Source organism: Schistocerca serialis, chromosome 7 (assembly GCF_023864345.2).
Source record: "Schistocerca serialis cubense isolate TAMUIC-IGC-003099 chromosome 7, iqSchSeri2.2, whole genome shotgun sequence".
Classification (NCBI taxonomy): Eukaryota; Metazoa; Arthropoda; class Insecta; order Orthoptera; family Acrididae; genus Schistocerca; species Schistocerca serialis.
In genome coordinates, this window is record NC_064644.1 from 389,065,078 (window position 1) to 389,081,119 (window position 16,042).

The following is a 16,042-nucleotide window of genomic DNA, read 5'->3' on the forward strand; positions in this document are numbered from 1 at the left end:
GCGATTTTCGTAGGATTTGGGAGGTAGAAGCGGCCATATTGGATAGAGAAGGGACAGCAGAACCAGAGACTGCAGCATCACTCGCCGACGTCAGACGTCACAAGGCAAGCGCAACTGACCTGCTTGCATCTTTGATCAGAGAAACAGTTTGACAGTAGAAGAGAACCAATAAACTGTATCGCGTTGGCATTAAGAATGTAGCAAGCACTGACATTTGGAAGCAATGCATAAAGATATTTATTCATACAAGCTATATTAGAAGCATTCTAGAACAAGTCTTCTAGTAGAAACTAGCTCAAAACCATGAAAATTTTTCAAGTTTCAATGTATTTGAATGAAGTTCGTTTGTCTCTTATAAAATAGATTTTACGCCGAAGTAAAGACTAGCAGTGGAGTCCAATTTTATCAATAGCAATAGTAAAATGGCGCAGTAATAACTCACAATGACTAAACGTAATGTGCATAGCAGTGGATAGGGAGGAGTTTTATATCCAAGAACATTGACGTAACTCCTATAACTCACGTGGACACCGCGGTATTTGACGAGTTCTTTTATTCTGTCAACGACGTAGAAGTTTCCATCGGTGTCGTAGTGACCCACGTCTCCAGTGTGGATCCAGCCATCCTTGTCCACGAATTCGTCTATGATAGTCGGTCCTTTGAAGCACAGCTCCCCATCGACTCCTGGACCGAGACACTTTCCAGTCTGCAAGTCCAGTACCTGCAGACAGAGCAGTCAGTTACAAATCTTACGCACGCACAGAGTCTACCTTCAAAATTAATACTCTGCTCTGAGTCCAAGACATAGAAAATTTGTTAGAGATATCCTCGTGACACGCAGCAGGCTGTTTATCGTGGCACTGCCAACACACTGCCAGTTGCGAAATGGATACTTTCACCTTGCCATGCTTGACTGAACAAGCTGCAAGACCTTGTCAAAAATGGCTGAGTGCAATAATTCAATGATCGGAGAAATGAATATACTTACCACTTTGAATCATGCTTTATGACGTGTTCGAAACACCCTGAAGTCCGGTAATTCCTATCCCCTTTTACTTCTTAATCATGTCTAAGACTTCAAGATGTGTGAAACTATTAGCAATTCAGGAAGCATACAGCGGGATAATATCATGGTGTATCGATCATGCATTGACACATTTGACTTGTTATATCTTCTGTACCGATTTGCACCCGTGGTCTATGGGTAGCGTTTTCGATTCATAATAAAAACGTTTTCGGTCCTAGGTTCGAATCGCGCCGCGCAGCTGTAATTGAAGAAATGTCATGATGATCTCTCCATTGGCAAAAGATTCCGGAATAGTCCCCCATTCGAATCTCTGGGAGAGGACTACTAAGGGGGAGGTGACCATGAGAAAAAAGACTGAATAATCAACGAAAGGATACCGTTGTAAGAGTCGGGGCGTGGAGTATCAGAAACTTGAACATGCTAGGCAAACTAGAAAATCTGAAAAGGGAAATGCAGAGGCTCAATCTAGATATAGTGGGGTCAGATGAGTATAGGGCAACATCAACAGCAGCAGAAAATGGTATAACGGGATTAAGATTCGTTATGAATAGGAAGGTAGGGCAGAGAGTCTGTTACAGTGAACAGTTCAGAGATGGGTTTTTCTTATCAGAATCGACAGCAAACCAACACCGACAACGATAGTTCAGGTATACATGCCGACGTCGCAAGCTGTAGATGAAGAGATAGAGAAGGTCTATAAGGATATTGAAAAGATAATACAGTACGTAAAGGGAGACGGAAATCTAACAGTCATGGGGTACTGGAATACAGTTGTAGGGGCAGTAGAAGAAAAGCTTACAGGAGACTATGGCTTGGGAGAAGGAATGAGACAGGAGAAAGACTAACTGAGTCCTGTAATAAATTTCAACTAGTAATGGCGAACACTCTGTTCAAAAATCACAAGAGGAGGAGGTATACTTGGAAAAGGCCGGGTGGTACGGGAACATTTCAGTTAGATTACATCATGGTCAGACAGAGATTCCGGAATCAGATACTGCATTGTAAGGCGTACCCAGAAGTAGACATTAATCAGGAAGAATCAATACGCAAAGAAGTGGGATACTGAAGTACTAAGGAATGACGAGATACGCTTGAAATTCTCTAAGGCTATAGATACAGCAATAAGGAGTAGCTCAGTAGACAGTGCAGTTGAAGAGGATTGAACATCTCTAAAAAGGGCGATAACAGAAGCTGGGAAGGAAAACACAGGTACAAAGAAGGTACCTGCGAAGAAACCATGGGTAACAGAAGAAATGCTTCAACTGATCGATGAAAGGAGGAAGTACAAAAATGTTCCGGGAAACTCAGGAATACAGAAATAAAAGTGGCTGAGGAATGAAATAAATAGGAAGTGCAAGGAAGCTAAGACGAAATGGCTCAGAGCACTGTGGGACTTAAAGCTGAGGTCCCCTAGAACTTAGAACTACTTAAACCTAACTAACCTAAGGACGTCACACATCTATGCCCGAGGCAGGATTCGACCCTGCGATCGTAGCGGTCACGCGGTTCCAGACTGTAGCGCCTAGAACCGCTCGGCCACCACGGCCGGCTAAGACGAAATGGCTGCAGGAAAAATGTGAAGACATCGAAAAAGAAATGAATGTCGGAAGGCCAGACTCAGTATACAAGAAAGTCAAAACAACCTTCGGTGACATTAAATGCAAGTGTGATAGCATTAAGAGTGTAACGGGAATGCCACTGTTAAATGCAGAGAAGAGAGCAGATAAGTGAGAAGAATACATTGAAAGCCTCAATGAGGGGCAAGATTTGTCTGATGTGATAGAAGAAGAAACAGGAGTCGATTTAGAAGAGATAGGGGAGTCAGTATGAGAATCATAATTTAAAAGAGCTTTGGAGGACTTAAGATCAAATAATGCAGAAAGGATAGACAACATTCCATCACAATTTCTAAAGTCATTGGGGTAAGTGGCAACAAAACGACATACCATCTGACTTTCGGAGAAACATCATCCACACAATTCCGAAGACGGCAAGAGCTGACGAGTGCGAGAATTACTTCACAATCAGCTTAACAGTTCATGCATCCAAGTTGCTTACAAGAATGTATGACGCTCAGTTTGGCTTTAGGAAAGGTAAAGGCACGAGAGAGGCAATTCTGACGTTGCGGTTAATAATGGAAGCAAGACCAAAGAAAAATCAAGACATGTTCTTAGGATTTCTCGACCTGGAAAAAGCGTTGAACTGTGTAATATGGTGCAAGATGTTCGAAATTCTGAGAAAAATAGGGGTAAGCTATAGGGAGAGATGGGTCATATACAATATGTACAACAGCCAAGAGGGAATAGTACGAGTGGACGACCAAGAACGAAGTGCTCGCATTAAAAAGGGTGTAAGACAAGGATGTAGCCTTTCGCCCCTACTGTTCAATCTGTGCATCGAGGGAGCAATGACGGAAATAAAAGAAAGGTTGAGTGGAATTAAAATTCAAGGTGAGAGGACATCAGTGATACGATTCGCTGATGACATTGCTATCCTGAGTGAAAGTGAAGAAGAACTACATGACCTGCTGAATGGAGTGGACAGTGTAATGAGTACTGTATATGGATTGAGAGTAAATCGAAGAAAGACTAAGGTAACGAGAAGTAGTAGAAATGAGAACAGCGAGAAAGTTAACATCAGGTTTGATGTCACGAAGTAGATTGAGTTAAGGAATTCTACTGCCTAAGGAGTAGAATAACCAATGAGGGATGGAGCAAGAAGGATATCAAAAGCAGACAAGGAATGGTAAAAAGGGCATTCCTGGCCAAGAGAAGTCTACTAATATCAAACATCGGCCTTAATTTGAGGAAGAAATTTCTGAGAATGTACGTCTGGAGTACAGCATTGTATGGCAGTGAAACATGGACTTTGGGAAAACCGGAACAGAAGAGAATCGAAGCATTTGAGATGTGCTACAGACGAATGTTGGAAATTAGATGGACTGATGAGGTAAGGAATGAGGAGGTTCTGTGCAGAATCGGAGAGGAAAGGAGTACTTGGAAAACACTGATAAGAAGAAGGGAAAGGATGATAGGACGTTGTTAAGACATGAGGAAATGACTTCCAAGATACTGGAGGGAGCTCTAGCGGGCAAAAACTGTAGAGGGAGACAGAGATTGGAATACATCCAGCAAATAATTGGGGGCGTAGGTTGCAAGTGCTACTCTGAGATGAAGAGTTTGGTACAGGAGAGGAATTAGAGGCGGGCCGCATCAAACCAGTCAGAAGACTGATGACGATAAAAAAATCTTTTCTATGAGGAAACAGAGCGAAACAAAAAAGCAGACTACTTATATTATGGAAAATTTCGGGTTTAAATCAAATAGCTTGATTGAAAATATAGACAACACAATTGTCGTGGTTGTCTACAAGAAACTGTTACTAAACATTGCGCAGTTTCCAGTCTATGAGCCCAAATGTAGCGATTTAATTTTTTTTATACAGGTCGAGAGAGCTGACATGATCTTCTGGATGTTGCATCACGGCATAGCTAGTGATTTACTACACAAACTCGATTATCATCTTTATGTAGAAGCTCTTTTGTCTGCGTTTACTTTAACAATAACATATGTTTTTGAGTGGGATCCGACTTTAGCAAAACACAATTTTGTTTTTTTGTCCCAGCCATGTTTCACTGCAGTTCAGCATCATCAGGGGGCTTTTTATTATTATAGCTTCTAAACATAAGGAATGTTCTTTACTGTTTAAATACATCCAAACTGGTTAGTTTACTCGACAGGAGGCGCTAGTACTCAACACAATTGGAACTTGTGACGAGTGCATATTGAAAATTTTAAAATATCTATTTAAAGCTGATTTGTCACTGCAATTAGAACTAATAGCAGCCAAAAACTCTAAACGGAGGCGAACAATGTGGACAAACTATTTTTACTAATATTTCGTGTTTCCTTAAGTATGATAATTCCTTACTGAGTTTCAGTTTTGATTGTACTGACTGGAAAACAGCACTGACGGTGTTAAACTTTCACATAGGTTTTGGAACAAAAATTCGTATTTCTGATTTTAAAATAAAAAAATTTCTTTTTGAATTCGCCGCCTTGAATTGCTTAAGGGCCACATAATCACTGAACTGTAAACTTCCGTTGCCAATATTGTTTAAAGCCAATAATTTTTTTGATGATTATTGACTTGTAATAAACTTTCTTTACAAAGATAGTGTAGTCAACTAAGTTAATTTTAAAGTTATTCTATTAACAAGATTCTCCTTTCCAATCTCATTGCCAGAAGGGGCTAGTCCGTGAGCAGAAAATGACGTGGACATCCAGGACACTGCAACATGTATAAGTAGAGGTTGCCTGAAGCCTTTTCTCTTCCGGCAGCTCTGCAACTACTGTGACAGCTACGTGGAGCTTCTGTTAGTAAGAACAAAGTGAGAAAATCAATCCAACGATAGTGAATGTGCGACGTATTTAAATCGAAAGCTTAACGCATTGGCAGTATAGAAAAGTTGCAAACGAAATGCGCCTCATATTCAAAAGAATGGCAACGATTGAAGAAGTAAGAATTTATAGTATTAACGCCCTCTTTAGAAAATTACAAATGGCGATCAAAAAGTTTCCATTAGATAACGTTACTACAGCGTATACGCAACGTAGTGCGACTAGGACGTGGGTATATAATCACCGACATGTAAGCATGGGATTGGTGTAGCATTACGACGTGTGTGCAGTAAGTGCGGAAACTTGAACTATGGCGACGTTACTACCGACTGCATCCAGACAAGACCAGCGTGCTGTTATTATTTTCTTGGCTGTCGAAGGATAAACAACGGCAGACATAATCGGAGAATGAGGAATGTGTATGGGGCAGCATGCCTGCTCGAAACCACCGCTTTTGTCGCTCCAAGTTCCGTGCTCGTCACGGTTCGATACGAGACGCCAGTCGGTCTGGCAGACCAGTCTCATCCATTTCGAGGCATCTGGTGTCTCCATCAGTGGGGAACGGTACTGCACAACCCTGATGAAATTACGATGTGCAATTAAAGTGAAACGTTGCGCAATCCTGTGACAGGGCGTCCTGTGGCCCCATTTTGCAAATGTCTTATCGCAGAAGTTATGCCAACACTCGTGCACCCAGCCTATAGCGCATTCAGTCCTGTAAAAGAGGCCTCGAATGGTCGACAATTCCTGTCGGACAAGGATGTGGAGCAGGTACTTACGGACTTCTTCACGCAGCAGAACACGGTGTTCCACCAAACGAGTATCTTCAACGGGCTGTGTCGTTGTGACGGTTGCCTCAATGCTCACGGCGATTTTGCCTAATTGGCGTACCGACTCTGGACTGTACGAATTTCGAAAGGATAATTTTGATTGCCCGTCATATTTACGCTGAGCAAATACAAGCATAAATGTCGCATGCTGATAAATCATTAAAATAAACGTATTGTTCTTCATAGCTGCTTCTTTTGAGCACAGTACACGGTCTAAATAGTGTAGTAAACCATACATTTTGAAATAGTCTTCTGTCATACAGCTTTCCGGTAGTATATAAATGTCTTCGGCAATAATTAATATTACTTCCTCCAGTTTATTTCAACACTTTTCTCTTCGGCTTAACTCTATTTAGCTTGTAACAGTAGCTAAGGAACAGTAACAAAGAGAATCCCTTTTTCCTTCTAAAACCCGGTCTACAGTGTAATTAAGCTTAGTTTTATTTTCTTAAAGTTTTGTAGTAGTTCTTTTATTCTCACACTTCCCTGATAAGTCATTAAAATAAACATATTATTCTTCACAGCTGCTTCTTTTGAGCACAGTACACGGTCTAAATAGTGTAGTAAACCATAACTCTTGAAATAGCCTCCTTTCATACAGCTTTAAGGCAGTATATAAACGTCTTTTACAATTCTCTCCGGTTTAACTCTCTTTAGGTTGTAACAGTAGGGAAGTAGCTGTAACAAAGAGAACCCCTTTTCCCTTCTAAAATCCGGTCTACAGCGTAATCAAGTTTAGATGTACTTTCCTTACACTTTTGGAGTAGTTCTTTTATTCTCATACTTCTCTCGAACGCAAATTTTTCTCAGTTATATCTACAACTTTAGCAGTCCTTTAATTTCTCTACTCCGCAGAAATTTTTTTGGCTACTAGCTATCTAGCACGATATCGTATCACTATGGAGCTATTTATTTTGGAGATGTTTCCACTCCACTTGTATACTAAGACAGAGTCTTGACATACCGCTTGGCACCCCAAAAACTGTTCCGCTAGATTCATTAAATCCCAGACATATCATTTCTAGTTGAGTAGTGTGTTTTATCTGGAATGTAGTACTGTATGGTCGTGACTCACTGAAAGTTAAAGAGGAAGTCGAAAAATACTTGGATAGTTTTGAAACGTGGTTGTGGAAAAAAAACGCTAAATGTGAAAGAGACAGAGAATGACGAATGAAGAAGCACTTGAAAGAACAGGAGAGGATTTTTAGACGCCTGTATTCTCTTCTGACTGCTTCATTTGCAGCATTTTGATATTTTCTCCATCCGTCAGTCAGAGTCAATATTTCGTGCGTTATCCAACGATTTCTGCTGGGCCTTGTCTTTATTCCAGTTTGATCATCTGTTGTCTTCCTCGTTTCATCTCTCAAAGCTATCCATTCTTCTTCTATTACTTTTCATACTCTTATTGCAGCCTAATGCTTCCTTTGAAGCTCTAAGTAATATCTGCTGATTCAGATTATCCATATCCTATCTCTTTAAATTCCTGCTTTTCTACAATTTATTCTCTTTTACTCTGCAATGTGCAAACAGTAAATTATGGTCAGAGTCCACATCTGCCTATGGGTGTGTATGGTAATGGAGGACAGCACTTTATGAGTTAGTTTCCCCTGTTACGTTTCGTAGATCTTCATTCATTTGCAAAAGTGAGTGCATCTAACGTGACTAACGAGCACGGAAGCGTATGTTCAGTGTATAGTGTGCCAGCTAATGTGTTGGCGCTCTCAAAAGTGTGAGTCGCTAGTGAACCGCTTTATGGGCAGTGCACGCAAATGAACGCACCGCAGAAAATGTTCATTCCGGATTTAACTTACAAGGGGAGGCCGCCAATTGTGAAATTCAGATTCGATTCATACTGCGCATAAGAAAAGCTCATGGCCAGAGGTGTAATGTGGCAAAGCACCAAGATGCACTTCTCAGCCGTTGTCGAGAAAATCGACAGTTAAAAGAAACCATTGCGGTGAAATACTCTCTACGATTAATAATTTTCTACAGCGTCATGGCGCAGCGGTAAGCGCTCGGGTTCGTAATCCGAAGGTCGCCGGATCGAATCTCGCACCATGCATTTTTTTTATTATTAGTTTTTTGTAATTCAAATATATATATATATATATATATATATATATATATATATATATATATATATATATATATATATATATAACTATTAATGAATTGCTTACGCATGTCGGTGAAGGCGGATGGCTCTCCAATTGTACCGCCTCCATTTTTCCGTTTTTTTAACAGGATGTACCAAAGCTCTCCCGTTCGCACTGATTTTCGACGATGTTATAAGTTGCGCTAGGCACCGCATCTACCTTCTTTCGAAGTTAGCAGGGAACTACGCTGTTATGCGGCGGCTCGTTTCGGCCCATTCAACATCTGTTCTTCAAGTGTAACGAGCGAGTAACGGAGTTTATGTTTCATACATGCCGCAGCAAATTTGTGTTCGTGGGGTCTCTATTCTAATTCGAACGTTTGACTTACGCTACACGTATTCGTTTCGGAATACCATTTCTACGTCTTCCGTTAACTATACGTGGTTAACATTATGGAGACAATTAATAACATTTGTGAAATAGAACTTTGTTTGCGGAAAACATAATGATGTTCGAAGTCGCCAGTTTTTGCACGACAAACGACTTTCAACAACTTATTATATGCATAATTGTTGCAGCTGATTGCCGGGAATTATATATATATATATATATATATATATATATATATATATATATATATATATATATATATATATATATATATATTTGAATTACAAAAAACAAATACAAAAAAAGGTTACATGGCGCGAGATTCGATCCGGCGACCTTCGGATTACGAACCCGAGCGCTTACCGCTGCGCCACGATGCTGTAGAAAATTATTAATCGTAGAGAGTATTTCACGGCAACGGTTTCTTTTAACTGTCGATTTTCTCGACAACGGCTGAGAAGTGCATCTTTGTGCTTTGCCACATTACACCTCTGGCCATGAGCTTTTCTTATGCGCAGTATGAATCGAATCTGAATTTCACAATTGGCGGCCTCCCCTTGTTAGTACTTTCGGAGTACTGACGCTTTCCATACGATGATCCGAAAAAGCATAAGAGTAGGACAGGTTTTTCCAGAATTTTTACACGCAAGCACTGTGTAAGACTAGGAAGTGACTTTGACTGTGTATGTATCACTTCTAACTGTAAAGGTATTTAAAAAGACGGTGGGGCAGCATCCTCGAGTCATTATGCTGTCTCAAGAGGATGGTTAAGTGATTTCGGCGCATGACTTTGGGCTTGAGAGAATTCGTGATTTCTACATGTTAAGCACGCCGTCAGTCCCGTGGGACTGTCAATGAACGCTTCGTTTGGACGAGATCAGTGCATTGGGAAGGCAGCGTCAAGGTTACAAAGAAATGTTGTAATTTTATTGAAGTTTATTAAAACATTCAGTACAAATATGGGGCTTAGATTTCTGTGCATTGCACAAGGGAAAAACCTCATCAGTTAATTTTCTAGGTGCATTGGTGCTGAATGTTTTTGTGTTTGTCGCGTAACATTCAGAACAATATTACGCACTTTTATGTGCCTTAACTTCGTTTGTTACTAACTGGTGTATACTTCTTCTTGTATCGATATTGACTGCAGTTGCTTCATGTGACTGCTTTGTGAGCGCATCTGACAATTGTTTCCGAAAGATTGTGACTGACACTTTCCGTACATGTAACGCGTTCACAACAGTGGTATTCGGAAACGGTCAATTGCTAACTTTCGACGCCATTTTACTATCAACCTCAATTGACTGCTACATGGACTCATGTGACCAGACGAGTCAATATCAGTCTTTCCTTTATTATATTTAGTAATGATTTTTGGTTTTCGGCAAACAACTCTTTTTGTAGACAAGCTTTCCATTCGAATGTTTGGTGGAAAAAACCGAACTGTGTCTTTTGTCCTTCCATCTTAGAACCGTAATTGCTTGAATATTCTGTTTTGCGTTCCACTACCCTCGCTTTAGTTTCATCAGTACAGTTTCTTTGGGAATTCCTTTGCGATTTAGTCAAAGGGTACCAAAAAAATTTGTGCTATTTTCAAATAATTTGTCAGTGTGAATTCGAAAACTGTAGCAGTATCCTTTATCGTAGTACAGTTTAAACATATTAATGTCGTACTTGCGGCTCTTTTGTCTCAAATATTGCCTGAATATAATTCGTCCTCGGAACGGTATTAGAGACCCTTCGATTCATAGTATTTTTTAAAATTTTTGTTCAGTTCGTCGATAATGAATGAACTTTGAGAGCGATCTGAATGCATCAACTTTAGTATTGCCTGCGAGATGCAGGATTCTCAACAGAATTTCCGAACGATAGCTGCTCGTTACCACTCGTGAGAATGTTTGAATTAAGCAATATGGATGTATGGAAGGAAGTTTCACCAATCCCGTCCACAAAATCAATCCAAACAAACCGCTTTACTTCGTTCCTTTTTGTTGCCACCCATTAATTCAAACATTTGCAAACCTTTGTCGTTTGTGTAGCATAAGAACGCGTGTGTTCACTGACGTGTTCAAGTACTTAATCTGCGACAAATAGTCCACAAAAATCTTCGACTTTATTACGGTTTTGCTCATTTTCATCACTAACTAGGCATCGTGGACACTCGTAAAACGCACAGTGTTTGGCTGGTTCCCTGGAGAGTCAAATCCTTAGTGAAGCGTCAGACGAATTATCACTGTCGTGTGATGGGAGTCGCATTGCGCGGCGACATTTACATGGTATAAATAACGCACTCGATGGATCACTGTCTTCTCCTCGTGACATTTTTGTACAATATGCAACAAAGCTTTGTGAAACTAACCACTCTTTACATAACTGTGGCTTTCTCTAACTGATTGTCTCTTGGAGCTCGTCTTCTTACTACACCTGTAAAACTATAGGAAGCTACCGTCGACTATCGTAAGTAAGCGTAGACTACTGTAATTTTCCTAGGAGCCTTGCTCAGTTAGGATCGTAACCGCGTTACCTGTACCTTAGGTACCTTACATAACTGTCGGATGTTACTTCATTTCGATCGCATTGTCTGCGTATGAGATCAACGTCTTACTAGTTTCCCGCAGAAACTGGGAACGGCGAAGCGTCTAGAAACTGCGTGAGGGCCGCGTAACCTACGGAACATTATTGTTCTGTGCATTTATCCTCCTGTGTGTATTATTTGAAAATAAACAGTATTTATAGCTAAATTGAAACTGTCAGTTTTTAAATCTGGCTTTACTGGAAAACTGCTGATATGTAAGACGAAACAAAGGGATGTTGTAGTAAAAATAAAAAAAATATATAAATTTATCATTTAGGGCTAGAAAACGCTATATTTAAAGAAAAAAAGAATTAAAAAAAAAACGCGAAACCAAAACGTAACAAACGTCATTTCAGTACTTCGCCGACCTTAATAAAACACGTTTCTGTTATTCGTAAACAACTTCAAATTTATCAATAATGACAGGAAACGATTGCATGCGATCATTATGAAGAACGTTCTATTGAGCACAAAATAACAACATTGTACAGATATTTTATGTTTGTGCATGTAAACTCTACTTGCATCAAAAGTAATTGTTTTGGTTACATAAAAGCGCCAAGGTCACGCGATCAACTAATTTTTATTACTTATAAAATTCAATTTATATGTTTAAGGATACAAAATACACAATGGAATAATACTGAACGACGTGCGGTTCTAATTATGTGCAAAACAAAGAAACAAAAGACCAACAGAAGGCGTCGACTTCCGAGTTTCTCTTTCATACATTCATTTATGTTCGTTTCCGTACAAATGCTACCAATTCTAAAATTATGTTCGTCATTTATGTACTGTACCAAAACTACTGAACTCTTAATTTCGGTAGAGCGCAGCTCTATTTCTTACCGGATAACAACCATTTATACACAAACTTAACTACCGTCAAGTAGTGTACATACACTGTGCTTACTAACTCAGCGCCGGCCATTGTGGTCGAGCGATTCTAGGCACTTCAGTCCGGAACCACGTGGATGCTACGGTTGCAGGTTCGAATCCTGCCTAGGGCATGGATGTGTGTGATGTCCTTAGGTTAGTTAGGTTTACGCAGTTCTAAGTCTACCAATTACCTCAGATGTTAAGTCCCACAGTGCTTAAAACCATTTGAACCACTTTTTACTTACTCAGCTCGGCGGCAGCTGCGAACAAAATTTTCCTTTGAACGCCTGTGCGGTAGGTGGCAAACACGGCCTGACCGTCGGATGGGTTGCTGCTCCGGCAGGCGCAGCATTACATGCTCGTTTATTCACCAAGTCGACACACGTCAAATGGTCCCTAGCTCGCGAGACCACCACCTCAACCGAAAGTACAGTAACATCGGCTCCGTGTTCAACATGTTAATTAAAACAATGGCTCTGAGCACTATGGGACTTAACTTCTGAGGTCATCAGTCCCCTAGAACTTAGAACTACCTAAACCTAACTAACCTGAGTACATCACACACATCCATGCCCGAGGCAGGATTCGAACCTGCGACCGTAGCGGTCGCGTGGTTCCAGACTGTAGTGCCTAGAACCGCTCGGCCACTCCGACCGGCCAACATGTTAATTACATACTGCTCATGTTCGTTGCAAGTCAACTATGTAACTATATAATCCTCTGGTTTTCGTTTGAACCAGGATTCTGATGATTGCTAAAGCCGAAACGCGTAAAAATGGATTGATAAACGGGGAATAACTGGTTTCTAGTGCTCTCTGCGTTGCAGATCCTTCCTCTGCAACCAGTTCAGCAAATTGCAGACTATTTAAATTACACATTGTTTCTCAAACTCGTACCTGATCTAAATTTCAAAGTGGTCGAAATAGCATTCTTCGTTCTATAAACGAATAACGCACGTCAAGTCTCTTTCTATAAATGTATACCGTGCTAAAGCTTACTATTAACATGATTTTCAGAAGCATCGTTAAAGGCGTGGAAGAGAAGACGTTCGCCTGATACCGCTGTCTTTCGCGTGCTCTCGTCTGAGACTGTAGATGCCTGACACAACTGTAATTGTCAATCCATCGCTGATGTATACTGCTGATTGTAAGAGGAAAATGCATCTCTCAGTCATATTCGACGGGTCTCTGCAGTTTAGATCTTTTTCTTTATGAATAATCACTCTTACTTCTCAGGCCACCTCAATTTATTAAAATAAATCTTGAGTAAACACAGTGCACACATATTAGAGCAGAAAAGTAGGACTATCCTTGAGTGCTAGATGGACGAGACGGGAAATTATGGGGTTTTGGCGTTCGCAGCATCTTACAAAAGAGATATCGTCTTTGGCACGCTGATCATCCTGGTTAGTTAATAGTGTTCCACCTACTCACTAGAATAACTGGCCACTGACATACAACTGATACAATTCTGACCACTTTAGCCTAAGGTTTTGTTGACACTCTTCCAGTTATAGCAATGGTAAAGTTGGCTTAATTAATATGTTTTCCATTCCATGTTTATTCAGTTTAAGCTACTGTGCTACTTAATCTCATCAAGTGGCCAACGTACAGACACATACACGGAGGTGACAAAAGTCATGGGATAGTGATACGGACATATATAGAAGGCGATAGCATCGCGTACACAAGGTATAAGGGGGCAGTGCATTCGCGGAGCTGTCATTTGTACTTAAGTGATTCGTGTGAAAAGGCTTTCGGTCTGAATTAATACACTTTGAACGCGGAGTGGTAATGACAGCTAGACGCATGGAATATTCCATTTTGGAAATTTTTAGGCATTCAGTATTCCGAGATCCGCAGCGTCCAGAGTGTTACGAGAATATCAGATTTTCAGGCATTACCTCTCACTACGGCCTACACCTAACGCCAAGAGTAGTGGCGTTTGCCTAGAGTTGTCAGTGCTAACAGACAAGCAGCACTGCGTGAAATAGCCGCACGAATTCATCTGGGACCTACAACGAACGTATGCGTTATGGCAGTGAGGCGAAATCTGGCGTTAAAGGGCTGTGGCAGCAGACGACCGTGCTAACAGCACAAATCGCCTGCAGCGCCTGTCCTGGTCTCATGGCTTTGTCGGTTGGACCCTAGACGACTGGAAAACCGTGGCCTGGTCAGATTAGTCCCAATTTCAGCTGGTAATAGCTGATGGTAGGGTGGCGCAGATCCCACGAAGCCATCGACTCAAGTTGTCAACAAGGCACTGTTCAAGCTGGTGGTGGCTTATCAATGGTGCAGGTTGTGTTTACATACACTCCTGGAAATTGAAATAAGAACACCGTGAATTCATTGTCCCAGGAAGGGGAAACTTTATTGACACATTCCTGGGGTCAGATACATCACATGATCACACTGACAGAACCACAGGCACATAGACACAGGCAACAGAGCATGCACAATGTCGGCACTAGTACAGTGTATATCCACCTTTCGCAGCAATGCAGGCTGCTATTCTCCCATGGAGACGATCGTACAGATGCTGGATGTAGTCCTGTGGAACGGCTTGCCATGCCATTTCCACCTGGCGCCTCGTGCTGGACGTGCCGACCGCGTGAGAAGACGCTTCATCCAGTCCCAAACATGCTCAATGGGGGACAGATCCGGAGATCTTGCTGGCCAGGATAGTTGACTTACACCTTCTAGAGCACGTTGGGTGGCACGGGATACATGCGGACGTGCATTGTCCTGTTGGAACAGCAAGTTCCCTTGCCGGTCTAGGAATGGTAGAACGATGGGTTCGATGACGGTTTGGATGTACCGTGCACTATTCAGTGTCCCCTCGACGATCACCAGTGGTGTACGGCCAGTGTAGGAGATCGCTCCCCACACCATGATGCCGGGTGTTGGTCCTGTGTGCCTCGGTCATATGCAGTCCTGATTGTGGCGCTCACCTGCACGGCGCCAAACACGCATACGACCATCATTGGCACCAAGGCAGAAGCGACTATCATCGCTGAAGACGACACGTCTCCATTCGTCCCTCCATTCACGCCTGTCGCGACACCACTGGAGGCGGGCTGCACGATGTTGGGGCGTGAGCGGAAGACGGCCTAACGGTGTGCGGGGCCGTAGCCCAGCTTCATGGAGACGGTTGCGAATGGTCCTCGCCGATACCCCAGGAGCAACAGTGTCCCTAATTTGCTGGGAAGTGGCGGTGCGGTCCCCTGCGGCACTGCGTAGGATCCTACGGTCTTGGCGTGCATCCGTGCGTCGCTGCGGTCCGGTCACAAGTCGACGGGCACGTGCACCTTCCGCCGACCACTGGCGACAACATCGATGTACTGTGGAGACCTCACGCCCCACGTGTTGAGCAATTCGGCGGTACGTCCACCCGGCCTCCCGCATGCCCACTATACGCCTTCGCTCAAAGTCCGTCAACTGCACATACGGTTCACGTCCACACTGTCGCGGCATGCTACCAGTGTTAAAGACTGCGATGGAGCTCCGTATGCCACGGCAAACTGGCTGACACTGACGGCGGCGGTGCACAAATGCTGCGCAGCTAGCGCCATTCGACGGCCAACACCGCGGTTCCTGGTGTGTCCGCTGTGCCGTGCGTGTGATCATTGCTTGTACAGCCCTCTCGCAGTGTCCGGAGCAAGTATGGTGGGTCTGACACACCGGTGTCAATGTGTTCTTTTTTCCATTTCCAGGAGTGTAGAATGGACTGAGTTCCTGTGATCCAACTGAATCTATCATTGACTGGAAATGCTTATGTTCGGCTACTTGTAGACTATTTGCTACCATTCATTGATTTCATGTTCCCAGACAACGATTCGCCGTGTCACC

General features: G+C 42.2%; 1 protein-coding gene across 1 annotated transcript in view; it reads right to left on the minus strand.

Moving 5' to 3' along the window:
- LOC126413118 (uncharacterized) overlaps positions 1–16,042 on the minus strand; it is a 95,447-nt gene that overhangs the window by 12,913 nt on the left and 66,492 nt on the right. Inside the window, exon 6 of the mRNA XM_050083010.1 lies at positions 524–721. Coding sequence (XP_049938967.1) covers positions 524–721 — 198 coding nt within the window. The remainder of the gene's footprint in view (positions 1–523; positions 722–16,042) is intronic.